The 16050-nt window shown below is 45.3% G+C and overlaps 1 protein-coding gene across 1 annotated transcript in view; it reads left to right on the forward strand.

Moving 5' to 3' along the window:
* The first annotated feature begins 4423 nt into the window (after nt 1–4423).
* Nucleotides 4424–16050, forward strand: part of ZCCHC2 (zinc finger CCHC-type containing 2) — a 33120-nt gene continuing 21493 nt past the window's right edge. Inside the window, exons 1-3 of the mRNA XM_073678660.1 lie at nt 4424–5311; nt 9777–9867; nt 12184–12260. Of these exons, the coding sequence (XP_073534761.1) occupies nt 4439–5311; nt 9777–9867; nt 12184–12260 (1041 nt within the window). The 5' untranslated portion in view covers nt 4424–4438. The remainder of the gene's footprint in view (nt 5312–9776; nt 9868–12183; nt 12261–16050) is intronic.

Consider the following 16050-nt stretch of genomic DNA (forward strand, 5'->3'; position numbering starts at 1 on the left):
TAAGGCCAAGTTCACACATTCAGTTTTTTACATCAGTATTTGTAAGCTAAAACCAGGAGTGGGTGATAAATACAGAAGTGGTGACATGTTTCTATCATACTTTCCCTCCGACTGTTCCACTACTGGTTTGGCCTACAAATACTGATAGAAAATACTGAAATACTGAACACGTCCTAAGGGAAATTACTTAGTCACATGATCTATGAAACTGCAACATAAAAACACCAAATTCTAATTAAACACAAAGGTACAGAATCATTGAAAAAGAAAGCAGAAAAAAATGCTGCAAAAATGGAGGAAGAAAAGTGTATAAAGGAAGAACCCTCCAGCTTGTGCACGGGCCGACATCCATACTCAGACAGAAAAACCCTACATGTAATGTTTCTTGATTCGGCTCCTGGACTGGTCTGGTACAACTATTAACTGTAGCTTTGGATGCTAGAAATACTCACATAGAATGGAATTTGTTCTGCTGGGAGTTTCCTTTAGCATTTGGGCACCATTTCCCCTTATACAGGTACTTCTCACAAAATTAGAATATCATCAAAAAGTTAATTTATTTCAGCTTTTCAATACAAAAAGTGACACTCATATTATATAGAGTCATTACAGAGTGATCTATTTCAAGTGTTTATTTCTGTTAATGTTGATGATTATGGCTTACAGCCAATGAAAACACAAGTCATTATCTCAGTAAATTAGAATACTTTATAACAACAGCTTGAAAAATGTTTTTAATATCCGAAATGTTGGCCTACTGAAATGTATGTTCAGTAAATGCACTCAGTACTTGGTCGGGGCTCCTTTTGCATCAATTACTGCATCAATGTGGCGTGGCATGGAGGCGATCAGCCTGTGGCACTGCTGAGGTGTTATGGAAGCCCAGGTTGCTTTGATAGCAGCCTTCAGCTCGTCTGCATTGTTGGGTTTGGTGTCTCTCATCTTCCTCTTGACAATATCCCATAGATTCTCTATGGGGTAAAGGTCAGGCGAGTTTGCTGGCCAATCAAGCACAGTGATACTGTTGTTTTTAAACCAGGTATTGGTACTTTTGGCAGTGTGGACAGGGGCCAAGTCCTGCTGGAGAATGAAATTTCCATCTCCAAAAACTTGTCGGCAGAGGGAAGCATGAAGTGCTTTAAAATTTCCTGGTAGACGGCTGCGCTGACTTTGGTCTTGATAAAACACAGTGGATCTACACCAGCAGGTGACATGGCTCCCCAAACCATCACTGATTGTGGAAACTTCACACTAGACCTGAAGCAGCTTGGATTGTGTGATTCTCCGATCTTCCTCCAGACTCTGGGACCTTGATGTCCAAATGAAATGCAAAATTTACTTTCATCTGAAAACAACACCTTGGACCACTGAGCAGCAGTCCAGGTCTTTTTCTTCTTGGCCCAGGTAAGAGGCTTCTGGTGTCGTCTATTGGTCATGAGTGGGTTGACACAAGGAATGTGACACTTGTAGACAATGTCCTGGATATGTTTGTGTGTGGTGGCTCTTGAAGCAATAACTCCAACAGCAGTCCACTCCTTGTGAATCTCCCCCAAATTTTTGAATGGCCTTTTCTTAACAATCCTTTCAAGGCTGTGGTTATCCTGGTTGCTTGTGCACCTTTTTCTACCACACTTTTTCCGTCCACTCAACTTTCCATTAATATGCTTGGATACAGCAATCTGTGAACAGCCAGCTTCTTTAGCTTTTGTGGATTACCCTCCTTGTCGAGTGTGTCAATGACTGCCTTCTGGACATCTGTCAAGTCAGAAGTCTTCCCCATCATTGTGGAGGCTACTGAAACAGACTAAGGGACCTTTTTAAAGCTGGACCGTAGAGTGAAGGCAAAAGGGCCAACAAGTGCTAAGCATCTCTGGGAACTCCTTCAAGATTGTTGGAAGACCATTTCCGGTGACTACCTCTTGAAGCTCATCAAGAGAATGCCAAGAGTGTGCAAAGCAGTCATCAAAGCAAAAGGTGGCTACTTTGAAGAACCTAGAATATAAGACATATTTTCAGTTGTTTCACACTTTTTTGTTAAGTATATAATTCCACATGTGTTAATTCATAGTTTTGATGCCTTCAGTGTGAATGTACAATTTTCATAGTCATGAAAATACTGAAAAATCTTTAAATGAGAAGGTGTGTCCAAACTTTTGGTCTGTACTGTACATGAGATACATAGTGAGGTACATGGTGATGTACATGGGGCACACGGTGGGGTAGATGGTGAGGCACATGGTGATGTACATGGTAGGGTAGATGGTGAGGCACATGAGGTACACGGTGGGATAGATGGTGAGGCACATGGTGATGTACATGAGGTACACGCTGAGGTACATAGTGAGGCACATGGTGATGTACATGAGGTACACGCTGAGGTACATAGTGAGGCACATGGTGATGTACATGAGGTACACGCTGAGGTACATAGTGAGGCACATGGTGATGTACATGAGGTACACGCTGAGGTACATAGTGAGGCACACGGTGATGTACATGAGGCACACGGTGAGGTACATGGTGTTACGGTAAATATTTATACTATGCTTTATTATTTAGCCAATTCATGTATCTAATTGATAATTTTGTATTTTAATATTAGCTTTATAAGTGTTATTCATAAATAACAGATCTAATTGATAATTTTGTATTTTAATATTAGCTTTATAAGTGTTATTCATAAATAACAGAGTGTTGTCTCTGACATAGAGATGTATTAAAGTCTTCCTTTGTTTCTGAACATATAGTAAACTAGATATAGCCAGATCCTAAGGAATGCAGCAGAATACATAATTTACAACTTATCTCCCTTTTTAGGTAATGTAAAGTAAGTCACTCTCACTTTCCTTATCTTTGTGGTTGTAATAAAGACATGTAACCAGGCATCTGAGGGCAGACAAGTCTGGGACACAGACAGAATTGGTTGTGTGTTCTCGTCGCCGATCAATCGACTCCCTGATTTGATCAAAACTGGCAAACCCTCTGGAGTTTCTCCTAAAACTTTTCATATATGTTTCTCCATCAATAGTGAGGTGCACGGTGAGGCTGGTGCCTCCAGAGCCTTGGCCTCCTAGTCTATGAATGCAGTGGATGAGTGGTATCTTGTGAAGGGGCTGTAGTGTCCACCACTCGCATATTGATCACCTCTTCTTAGGGTATGTGCCCACGTAGCATTTTACAAGCGTATATGCTGCGGAATTTCTGCAGCGTAAACGCTTGGTAATCCGCCCCCCATGACAATCCGCAATGTCAATGCCCATGCTGCGGATTGTTCCGCATCATTTATGCTGCACTCAAAAATCCGCACCATGTAAATTAATTTTGCGGACACGCAGCGTAATCGCCGCTATTGACTTGCATTGAAACACATAATATCCGTGTCAGTACATTTGTACACACGGATATTATGCGTTTCTATGTGCGGATGGTACCAAAGTCTGGAGGAGAGGAGACTCTCATCCAGACCCGGGCACCATAGAACCTGTAAAAAAAAGAATTTAAAATAAAAAATAAAGTTTATACTTACCTTCCGATGTCCTCCCGGTGTTTTGTCTGCTTCGTCCGGTCTATTGCTATGCTCCCGCTGTTGTGAAGGACCTGCAATGAGGTCACTGAGTCATGTGACCCATCACATGGCTCAATGACGTCACTGCAGGTCCTTCACACCACTGCGAGCAGTGCAAGACACTGGACGGAGCAGACAAAACACCGGGAGGACATCGGAAGTTAAGTACAAACTTTATTTTTTACCATTTTATTCTTTTTTTTTAACTAACTTGGTCACACTATATAAATCAATGCCGGTTGCATGGATTTATATAGTATGACCAAGTTGTCAAGCACTTTCCAAGTGATGCTGAAATCGCTTGGAAAGCTCTTGATAACCCGCATGCGGAAATGCTTCTACCAGGTGGGAAAAACGCATGTAAAAACCGCATGCGTTTTTCCTGCCAGGGAGAAGCGGAAAAAATATGCAGCATTTCTGCATCGTGGGCACATAGCCTTAGGACGGACCATCACTATTAGATCGGTGGGGTATGACTCCCGACACCCCACCCGTCAGCCTTCACCAGCCCTGGCGACTGCCAAATGTGAACAGTGTGGAAACCCTGCTATATCACAGTGGACCCCCCTGGTAGGGGGCTGGACCCCCCAATCTCATGCTGATAGCCTTTCTTAGGGCCATCAGTATGGTGGCGGCAGCCCCTATAGGTCCTAGTCTCAGCCGTGCTCCGGGTCCGTGTCTTTCACAGTTATCCCCTTGCTGATAACATCATGCTCTATGGAGGCTCCGGAAACCGCCATCTTTCTGAGGAGCAGCGGGAACTTGTCGCACACGACTTTTCCGTATCAGCAGTCTGTGCCGCCCGGAGCGCGGGAAGTCCCGCGGCATTACCGCTAGTACAGGATGAATTGGCTGCACAGGAGCGGTGTCGCGATGTCAGCCCTCTCCATCGCAATACATGACGGTCGGTATCACGCCGCCGAGAGAGGAGGCGGGGCGGCGGGGGATCCCGCGGACAGCCAATCAGAGCGCAGGACGGAGGACGTCACAGCTCAGACTGTGGAACCCGGGGAAAGAGAACGAGCGTTCTGGAAGTGGCTGGTGCTCCGCCCTCACACGCCCAGCGCCGCTCTGTGGTACAGCGCCCGGTGGGGCGGCCATGGCACCGGCCCTGTGTCAGCATCTGTGCTGATAATGCTGAGGATGAAGCTGCCGCAGAGGAAGAGCAGACACCGGGTGGTGGAGGACGAGGGAGCGCGGCTCGGGATGTGTTCTCGTCCCTGTCCCCTCCGGGACTGTCCCGCTGGCGCTGGGGTCCCCGGGCCCGGCGCCCTCCGGCGTGAGGCGGTGTACGAGTGGTTCGTGCGGACGCTGGGCCCGGCGCACCGGCTGGAGTTCGCCTGCGGGCTGCTGGACCTGTGTAACCCGCTGGAGCTGCGCTTCGTGGGCTCCTGCCTGGAGGACCTGGCCCGCAAGGACTGCCACTACCTGCGGGACTACGAGAGCAGAGCCAACAGCCCGGCCGGGCCGCTCCTGGGCGACCTCGGGGACCCCGTCACCCGCTCCCGCCTCATCGTCTACCTGGCGCTGCTCAGCTCTGAGAACCGGGACGTGGCCGGCCGCCTGTACCGCCTGCTGCTGCCGGCCATGGAGCCCGAGCCGGGGGGCTGGGAGCAGGACGAGGAGGACGAGCTGCTGCTCACCATGGCGGCCCTGCACCCAGCCTTCTCCTTCCACCAGCGGGTCACCCTGCGGGAGCGCCTGGAGCGGCTGCGGGAGGCCATGGGCAGGAGAGGCCGCCCTGAGGTAAGGCCACATGTGCGCGAGCCGGCTAACCCCTTCACTGCTGGCTGCACGCTGTGACCAGCTGTGCACAGAGACCTGCCCGCCGGCGCCGACCTGTGGCCAGGGCTGGCATTGGTGCCAGGGAGGGAGTGCCACCCTCACATCAATAGCCCGGGTCAGGGACCCGAAGAGTTTCAGGAAATATCCTGGAGGTTTCTTCTAGTAACCAGGATTGGGCCAGGTGATTTGCTTGTCCCACTCCATCAGCCAGGTCAGTGACTTGTGACCGCCTCTTACCGGACGGCGTCCGCGGCCTGCCAACAAATGAAATCCAGAGCCTCGGATGCCATTGGGTAAGGGGGGTGCGCCGGCTCCTGTCCAGCTACCACCCATTACTTCCATGCCTATGGGATGGGACGTGCCAATTAAGTTGGACCGACTACTGGCAGCCCTGAAAGAGAGACGCACATGGACGCCATTGATGCTCGTTTTTCACTAACTCATTTGCCTGAAGGGGCAATTTCTGATCCCAATACAGCGCGGAGTAAGACGTCTTGGGGTGTGTTTTTCTCCCCTCTATTAAGGCGGTAGCAAAAACAGCCGACATGTGAATAGCGTCAGAGTATAGCTTCAGTGGAAAAAAAATGTTGGCGTGTGAATAAAACCTAATTCAACCAGTAGTAACATTGTAGTTTGGGACCCCAAAACCTGTATTGGGGCCCCGGCAGTATAATTGCAGCGGAGAGCAGGCTCCTTTTCACCGATGGTTTTGTGCCCCATACACTGGACAGTGTTATATATAGACCTGTATTTTTTTCATAAATTTTACTCACTTATATAGCGCCATTAATTCCACAGCTCTTTACAGACATGATCATCACTGTCCCCATTGGGGCTCACAATCTAAATTCCCTATCAGTATGTCATTGGAGTGTGGGAGGAAACCGGAGAACCTGGAGGAAACCCACGCAAACATGGGGAGAACGTACAAACTCCTTGCAGATGTTGTGTTTGGTGAGATGTGACCCCAGCCCTGCAAGGCTGTAGTGCTAACCACTGAGGCACTTCTGCCCCCATCACAAGTAATGACGTTGGTCTCACATCCATCTATTATGTATGACGGGCTTAACAGTTCTATATGGAGCAGCCCGATACTATTGTGCTCCGTGTTAATTGCCACATCAGAATTAAAACACAGCCAGATTATTTCCCTCTTCTTCCCTGAATGTTTTCTGAAGATAAATCACCTTAAGGCTGTGTGCCTACGATGCGTTTTTTAAGTGTTTCCGCAGCTGCTTAAACGCATGGTAGAAGGCCTGCCATGTTCCCCAATGATAATCCGCCCGTGCTGTGCACATGCTGCGGAAATTTCCGCTGCGGATTATCATTGCGGAAAAAAACGCAGCACTACCAATTATTTTGCGGAAGTGCTGCGTTTTCGCCGCCATTGAATCGCTTGGATTCCGCATCACTGCATCTGTAGATGCTCATTCCATGCGTTCCAATGTGCGGATGGTACCTGGGTGTGGAGGACAGGAGACTCTCCTCCAGACCCGGGTACCATAGAACCTGTGAAAAAAAGAAAAGAAAAAATAAAATATTTACCTTCTGACGGCCCCCGCTGCGCTCTTCCTCCCATGCCGGCAGATCGCGGTGGACTGAAGGACCTGCACTGACGTCATAGTCATGTGACGGCAGGTCCTTCAGTGTAGTGTACCGCGATCTGCCTGCAAGGGAGAACGGAGCGAAGCAAGACTGCAGGGGCCTTCGGTATGTAAGTATAGATTCATTTTTTTATTTTTAAGGTTACACTATATAAATCCATGCCGTTTGCATGGATTTATATAGTGTGACCAAGTTGTCAAGCACTTTCCAAGTGATGCTAAAGTCGCTTGGAAAGCGCTTGACAACCCGCATGCGGTAATGCAAGTGAAGAACGCTTCACATCCGCATGTCCCTGGCAGGAAAACGCATGTACAATCCGCATGCATTTTTTCTGCCAGAGAGATGCAGAAACGCTCAGGAAAAATCCGGAGCATTTCTGCATCGTGGGCACATAGCCTAACATTCAAAGACTGCGTTCTTACTAATCTGCAGGATGAGTGATCAGTGTCTTAACCTTGGGGACCCCGCCATAACGTTGCTTGAACGGAGCAGTGGATGAGTATGTGTGCTAGAGCTCCATTGGCAGCCAAGTCTTAGTGTTACTCTGACGAAGAAAATAAAGTTCTCATCCATGTTTGGCCTTTCTAGAACTATTCCTAGTTTGTCCACTTCATCATCTTTGAGGTAGAATAGCTCAGTGCCTTCAGAATAGATGGCAGGTTCTGCTGGCTCATCAGGTCTTCACATGCTCTGGTGCTATTTTCACCTTCCACAGACTCCAATATGAATTCTGTATACCTTCTTATAGCCCTTGTAAAAGTGACTGGTGGTAAAATAACATCTGCAGCTGACTTTGCGGGCTGCTCGCTGCCAGAATCCTCCTGCATTCCAGCTGTCTCCGAGAACAGGGAATCCTCCTGTGACATAACAGTGCACAGCTCACAGGAACACACTGTTGATATTGGGCCTAACCTTGCTTCATTCTTTCCACTTTATGGAGTGGAATGAAAACATTCTTCCAGAGATGCCAGGAGGTTCAGCACTGCTCTACATGATGGCCATCATTTTTTAACCAGTTCTTATTAGATGGCCTCACTACAGACATCCAGCACGTGACTGCAGGTCTGGGGATGACTTGGTAAACAAGTAAATAATTTTACTGCGGTTTTATTAGGCCAGGTTCACATTTTACTTTGGAGAATTTCATTTGTCAGAACAAACGATGAGAAATTAAATTCATGTCCAGGGTGGCATCAGATACAAATGGTTGCAGAGTGGATCATTATGGGTCTGTCTGGGTTCTTTAATGATATCCTCTTTGATAGGAAACCAAATACTGGGAGATATGCTTTTTGTTCCGCTCAAAAAACGGACTATGGGCCGCCTCTGCTTCTGTTATGCAATGAAGCCGTATTGGACATGAATTCTGTTTGTTCCTAAAATGGAAAGCAAAATCTGTGAATGCAAATGTGAACCCAGCCTTACACAGTATTATTGAGTACTACAGTATTTGTGGGGTGGGATTTCACAAAGATTCATTAGATAAATGGAGAAGGGGCCCCACGTATCGGACATTTGTCCTAAGAGACCTCATGTTCATTAGAACTTAACACAAAGTGCGTACTTTCAACTTGTATCTTGAGCTATGAGGCGATTCCCAGTGACCGCTCTCACCTACAGTAAATCACTTATACAGCAGAAACCGTTTGATTCATGGCAGCCTAGAACCCAACATATTGTCCTCTGCTGTGCTAGCACCCGAAGGACACCAACAGTAATACCTTTTTAAAGGTTTACTCTGACTTAAATGGAGATGATCTAATTGGTTTGCAGGACCCTGGTCCATTGGTCATGTGAGTAGTCTATTGCCACCAGATGAGAGCCCTGCATACCACCTTCTACCTCTTGGCATTCCCAGCATCTCTACTGATTTGAAGGCCCTGTCTGACATTGTTGCGGCACTGATGCACACGTGACTTTCCACTTAGTAGTCAGATGAGGAGCCAGTGATGCCGGCAGGTAGGAGGCATTTAACAGGGCTTTCATCTGGGCAATTGGGGCTACTAATCTTGCCACTGGATCAAGTTGTAGGAAATCAGGAGGCTGGGAAAAAAAAACCTGTCACGAGGTCAAAAGTGGCCATTTTTTACTTATCATTTTCTCATTGCTCCTCTGCGTATTCAAGTTGTTAAAAAATAAAAAATATATTGCTGTATGGTTCTGGAGATATGGGCCTTTTTAGTTAGTGAAAATTTTTAAGTCCTTTACCAAGGGTCGTGGCTCACCAAGTAATTGTGCAGAGCAGCGAAAATACACACCCCCATGGAATTATGTAAGCCACACCCCATTGGTGAAGGCCTTGAAGATTGGCACTAAATAAAAAAAAAAAAAGCCCATATCTCTGGAGGTGTGGGGCAGATTTAAAAAGAAAAATGGAGTACTCCGACGAGTAGCATCAACTTTCACATTGATTCCCTATCCGTAGAACACCAATGTATGATCGGCCTGGGTCCCGCACCCGCAGCTTTAATTCTATGGCAGTATGAACGGAAATAGGCAGAAGTTCTTGCCCCTGCTGTGTATCCAAAAATATACAAATAAGTTCATGAGGCCATTGGTACATCAGTAGTTACATGTACACTACTTATCCACTGCCTCACATTTTATTCTGTAAAAGCTATAGTAGCTGTGATAATATTTAAAAAGGATGCCAAAGTGAAAAGTAGAAAATGCAGTATTCAGTAGTCCTCACTGACATGAGTCTTCGTTTCTTAATTTCCTTCAGATTGCCTTCCCTGAGATTACATAACCTATATTTGTTTATATAGCAGTAGGAAATGGAGCTGTTTGCTGATTTAATATTTGCACTTCTCTTCTGTAGGAAGATATTCATGAATATTTACCCAGCAGTGATGGCAGTACAGGTACTCACAATGGAGTTGGAGCCACGGCTCATAATCTTCAGCAAGATGGTAAGTGTTTCATCCAGATGTCCGCTTCATCTGCGGAATCGGCTCTTATCTCTTCTGATCCATTTTGCTGCATATAGTCCACTGCTGCCTGAATTATACTGTACTGGTAGGCTGGTATTACTGGGATTAGGCAAAGTTCCCTCAGCTCACTGACATGTTCTCTGTTTAATACATGGTCTAAAAACATTTACAGACTATAATTGAGGATTTTCTACTATTACTATGTAATACGTGGTCTGCTGTGGAGCTAGTGCAGTAATCTGATTAGCAGAGAAGCAGTGAGAACTAAGGTAATGTAAGTGAAGCACAAACATAAATTAGCTGAAAGTGTTTAATGAGCACAGTGCATGCGCTTTACGGTCACTTCCATTTCATTAGGACTTACCACTAGACATACACTGCTCAAAAAAATAAAGGGAACACTCAAATAACACATCCTAAATCTGAATGAATGAAATTTTATCATTAAATACTTTGTTCTGTACAAAGTTGAATGTGCTGACAACAAAATCACACAAAAATCATCAATGGAAATCAAATTTGTTAACCAATGGAGGCCTGGATTTGGAGTCACCCCCAAAATTAAAGTGGAAAAACACACTACAGGCTGATCCAACTTTGATGTAATGTCCTTAAAACAAGTCAAAATGAGGCTCAGCATTGTGTATGGCCTCCACGTGCCTGTATGACCTCCCTACAACGCCTGGGCATGCTCCTGATGAGGTTGCGGATGGTCTCCTGTGGGATCTCCCAGACCTGGACTAAAGCAACCGCCAACTCCTGGACAGTCTGTGGTGCAACGTGACGTTGGTGGATGGAGCGAGACATGATGTCCCAGATGTGCTCAATAGGATTCAGGTCTGGGGAAGGGGCAGGCCAGGCCATAGCTTCAATGCCTTCATCTTGCAAGAACTGCTGATACACTCCAGCCACATGAGGTCTGGCAGTGTCCTACATTAGGAGGAACCCAGGGCCAACCGCACCAGCATATGGTCTCACAAGGGGTCTGAGGATCTCATCTCGATACCTAATGGCAGTTAGGCTACCTCTGGCGAGAACATGAAGGGCTGTGTGGCCCTCCAAAGAAATGCCACCCCACACCATTACTGACCCACTGCCAAACCAGTCATGCTGAAGGATGTTACAGGCAGCAGATCGCTCTCCACGGTGTCTCCAGACTCTGTCACGTCTGTCACATGTGCTCAGTGTGAACCTGCTTTCATCTGTGAAGAGGACAGGGTGCCCGTTGGTACTTTGCCAATCCTGCTGTTCTGTGGCAAATGCCAAGCGTCCCGCACGGTGTTGGGCTGTGAGCACAACCCCCATCTGTGGATGTCGGGCCCTCATATCCCTCATGGAGTCGGTTTCTAACCGTTTGTGCAGACACATGCACATTTGTGGCCTGCTGGAGGTCATTTTGCAGGGCTCTGGCAGTGCGCCTCCTGTTCCTCCTTGCACAAAGGCGGAGGTAGCGGTCCTGCTGCTGGGTTGTTGCCCTCCTACGGCCCCCTCCACGTCTCCTGGTGTACTGGCCTGTCTCCTGGTAGCGCCTCCAGTCTCTGGACACTACGCTGACACACAGCAAACCTTCTTGCCACAACTCGCATTGATGTGCCATCCTGGTTGAGCTGCACTACCTGAGCAACTTCTGTGGGTTGTAGAGTCCGTCTCATGCTACCACGAGTGTGAAAGCACAACCAACATTCAAAAGTGAGCAAAACATCAGCCAGAAAGCATTGGTACTGAGATGTGGTCTGTGGTCCCCACCTGCAGAACCACTCCTTTATTGAGGGTGTCCTGATAATTGCCAATAATTTCCATCTATTGTCTATTCCATTTGCACAACAGCATGTGAAATTGATTGTCAATCAGTGTTGATTCCTAAGTGGACAGTTTGATTTCACAGGAGTTTGATTTACTTGGAGTTATATTCTGTTGTTTAAGTGTTCCCTTTATTTTTTTGAGCAGTGTAGTTTGAAGTACAAAAAGCAGAGGCAGAATAATAATAAAAAATGTTAAACTTATTTATTCAATTGATTTATTCTGAGGCAGTTTAATGGTTTCCCCTGTACTTCCTTTCCAAACAGGTTAATCATGTTTACCGGTGTTTATGGTGTTATTTTGGAAAGACAAGCACACAGAATGACCTACAATTAAGATTTTTAGAAAGTGATAAACTTGATCGGGGTTGGAGAGCATCTTTTCTTAGGAGTGTACAATAGCTTTCACATATTGCATATTAAGACCTCACCTGCTGTCGGTACAGGCTGCACATGCACTCCTGTCCATTGTAACGCTGTGCTTCATGTTTTGCAGCTGTTCACATTGAGAGCATAAATATTAAGCATGTACAAAGGAGGAGAGCTGACAAGAACTCGGAATACACTTTTGAGGTGAGTGTATGTTTTGCATAGGTATGCATTTTACTGTAAAGTATAACCTTTTTGAAGTTTTATTTTATTGCCCCCTCTGTGATGTGAGTGTACTCTTATAATGTATTAGGAGAAATCCACAAGCGCCCTGTAGACAGGATAATTTATCACAGAGGGGGCGGACAGAGCAGCTACAAATAGAAAAGCAGATCTTGTGTGCAAATCTGCTAAGGTAACCAAGTAATAGAAAATCAAGAAATCTATTGCGCTACTCCAATGTGGTAAGGACAAAAAGAAAGCATCAAAGGGACAAATAATGAGATGCATAGACAAATAAACAAAAAAATATAAATAATCCTATGTCGTAATAATCTGGTAAAGGAAATAAATTGTATTGGTCAAAAAGGCAGCAATCATAAATATATTTAGGTGTCACAATAGTACAATGGTAAAAACACCATAAAAATGAAGGAAGCACAGAAGACGAGGGGGCAGTCCATAAGTTAATATAGTCCAAAGCGATTAAAGGGAACCAGTCACATCCTAGTTCCTATGTACACTGTCCCTATAGCTTTGTTAGTGATGCAATGTGCATCTCTAACAAGCTTTTTTCATTAAATTCGGTGGTAGTATAATGATTAGTGATGAGCCAGTATGTTCTGTTAACCCTTTCACCAAGTATGCTCGGCTAAGCACCGAGTAGCTACAGCTGCTCGGTGTTTTGTTTAAATCACTCCCGTGTGCATGATTTGCAACTGTTTGGCTATGTGCCCACGTTGCATTTATGAAGCAGAAAATTTCTGCTGCATAAATGCAAGTCCTCTCCCGGAAAAACGCATGCGGAATTCCGCACGCGTTTATCGCGCTTTTTTCGCGCGTTTATCACGCGTTTTCCACATGCGGAATTGCCTTGCGTTTTTTATGCATTGGACAAAGGCAATTCTGCATGCGGAAACGCAAAATTAAATGACATGCTGCGGATTTTTGAACGCGGCATAAACGCTGCGGAAAAATCCGCAGCATGTGCATAGAAGTTGCGGAAACCCATTGGGGATCATGGGGTGCGGGTTACCAAGCATTTTACAAGCGTTTCCGCTGCGGAAATTCCGCATCAAAAATGCTTGTAAAACGCTACGTGGGCACACAGCCTTAGACAGCTTTATTACATGTGAGGAATGATTGTTTCTTTTGCATTCCTCACATGTAATAAAGCTGTCAAACAGTTGCAAATCATGCACACGGGAGCGATTCAAACATAACACTGAGCAGCTGTAACTACTCGGTGCTCGCCCGAGTATACTCGGCAAAAGGGTTAATAGAACATACTCGCTCAACACTAATAATGATGTTATAACATTATACAGTGCTGGCCAAAAGTATTGGCACCCCTGCAATTCTGTCAGATAATACTCGGTTTCTTCCTGAAAATGATTGCAATCACAAATTCTTTGGTATTATTCTCTTCATTTAATTTGCTTGCAAGGAAAAAACACAAAAGAGAATGAAGCAAAAATCAAATCATTGATCATTTCACACAAAACTCCAAAAAAGGGCCGGACAAAAGTATTGGCACCCTCAGCCTAATACTTGGTTGCACAACCTTTAGCCAAAATAACTGCGAACTGCTTCCGGTAACCATCAATGAGTTTCTTACAATGCTCTGCTGGAATTGTAGACCATTCTTCTTTGGCAAACTGCTCCAGGTCCCTGATATTTGAAGGCTGCCTTCTCCAAACTGCCATTTTGAGATCTCTCCACAGGTTTTCTATGGGATTCAGGTCTGGACTCATTGCTGGCCACCTTAGAAGTCTTCAGTGCTTTCTCTCAAACCATTTTATAGTGCTTTTGGAAGTGTGTTTTGGGTCATTGTCCTGCTGGAAGACCCATGACCTCTGAGGGAGACCCAGCTTTCTCACACTGGGCCCTACATTATGCTGCAAAATTTGTTGGTAGTCTTCAGACTTCATAATGCCATGCACACGGTCAAGCAGTCCAGTGCCAGAGGCAGCAAAGCAACCCCAAAACATCAGGGAACCTCCGCCATGTTTGACTGTAGGGACCGTGTTCTTTTCTTTGAATGCCTCTTTTTTTTTCCTGTACACTCTATGTTGATGCTTTTTCCCAAAAAGCTCTACTTTTGTCTCATCTGACCAGAGAACATTCTTCCAAAACGTTTTAGGCTTTCTCAGGTAAGTTTTGGCAAACTCCAGCCTGGCTTTTTTATGTCTCGGGGTAAGAAGTGGGGTCTTCCTGGGTATCCTACCATACAGTCCCTTTTCATTCAGACGTCGACGGATAGTACGGGTTGACACTGTTGTACCCTCGGACTGCAGGGCAGCTTGAACTTGTTTTGATGTTAGTCGAGGTTCTTTATCCACCATCCGCACAATCTTGCGTTGAAATCTCTCGTCAATTTTTCTTTTCCGTCCACATCTAGGGAGGTTAGCCACAGTGCCATGGGCTTTAAACTTCTTGATGACACTGCGCACGGAAGACACAGGAACATTCAGGTCTTTGGAGATGGACTTGTAGCCTTGAGATTACTCATGCTTCCTCACAATTTGGTTTCTCAAGTCCTCAGACAGTTCTTTGGTCTTCTTTCTTTTCTCCATGCTCAATGTGGTACACACAAGGACACAGGACAGAGGTTGAGTCAACTTTAATCCATGTTAACTGGCTGCAAGTGTGATTTAGTTATTGCCAACACCTGTTAGGTGCCACAGGTAAGTTACAGGTGCTGTTAATTACATGAATTAGAGAAGCATCACATGATTTTTCAAAGGGTGCCAATACTTTTGTCCACCCCCCTTTTTTAGGTTTGGTGTGGAATTATATCGAATTTGGCTTTAGGACAATTGTTTTTGTGTTTTTTCCATTGAAGACAAATTAAATGAAGAGAATAATACCAAAGAATTTGTGATTGCAATCATTTTCAGGAAGAAACTGAGTATTATCTGACAGAATTGCAGGGGTGCCAATACTTTTGGCCAGCACTGTATATACTTTGTCCTACCTGCTTTTATTCAGTCATAGGGGTGTGATCCTGTTATTCAATCATGGGCAGCACCGCATTCACTCACTGCTGGCGCCGCCCATGTATTTGAATACTGCTCCTGGCAAGGTTGTGTCTAGATTTGAGTTGATATTTTGAGGCCCTCATTCCAGCAACTCCGATCTAGTCTCCTCAGCAGTGAAGTGTCTAGCTTGGAGGTGATTTTTTTTTTTTTTTTGCTCCTCACTTTAGCCACTCCAATCTAGACCCTTCACTGCTGAGGAGACTAGATCGTTCAGAGAAAACATTATAGTTGCGGTGAAATTATTACAGTTGAGATTCCCTTTTGGAACAAAAAAACCCATAAGTTAAAATTTAAAGACTAGGGAAACATATGACATGAAAAAAGTTATTGGTTACCTTTACTTAATAAAATTGCACTAAATTCCAGTCTGCAATCTTCATTCCTTCATGAATTTTCAGACCCCCTTGATATTCAGTTTGCAGCCTAGTCCAAGTTCAGACTTTTCTCTTGTGGGGAGTGTATCTCCCAGTAATATAGGAAGGATTTGAGGTCTGTATATATTCAGGGTGCTGCAGTTTTAATTAGCTCATGTATCAACACAGCGTCTATCCTACACTTTTTTTCCTCTTCATAAGCTTTTCTACAGTCTTTTTTTTTTCTACCCTCAAGATACTTTATTCCCTCTGCATGCTGTGGGAATCTGTGAACAACACCCTCATCCTTTTTGCTATCTCTAATACTGAGAGAAGGGAGGGCAAGAGGAGCTTGGAAGGATTTGTAACCTTGCAAAGACC

This window comes from Phyllobates terribilis, unplaced genomic scaffold (genome assembly GCF_046119375.1).
Source record: "Phyllobates terribilis strain yellow unplaced genomic scaffold, ASM4611937v1 Scaffold_4__5_contigs__length_816908805, whole genome shotgun sequence".
Classification (NCBI taxonomy): domain Eukaryota; kingdom Metazoa; phylum Chordata; class Amphibia; order Anura; family Dendrobatidae; genus Phyllobates; species Phyllobates terribilis.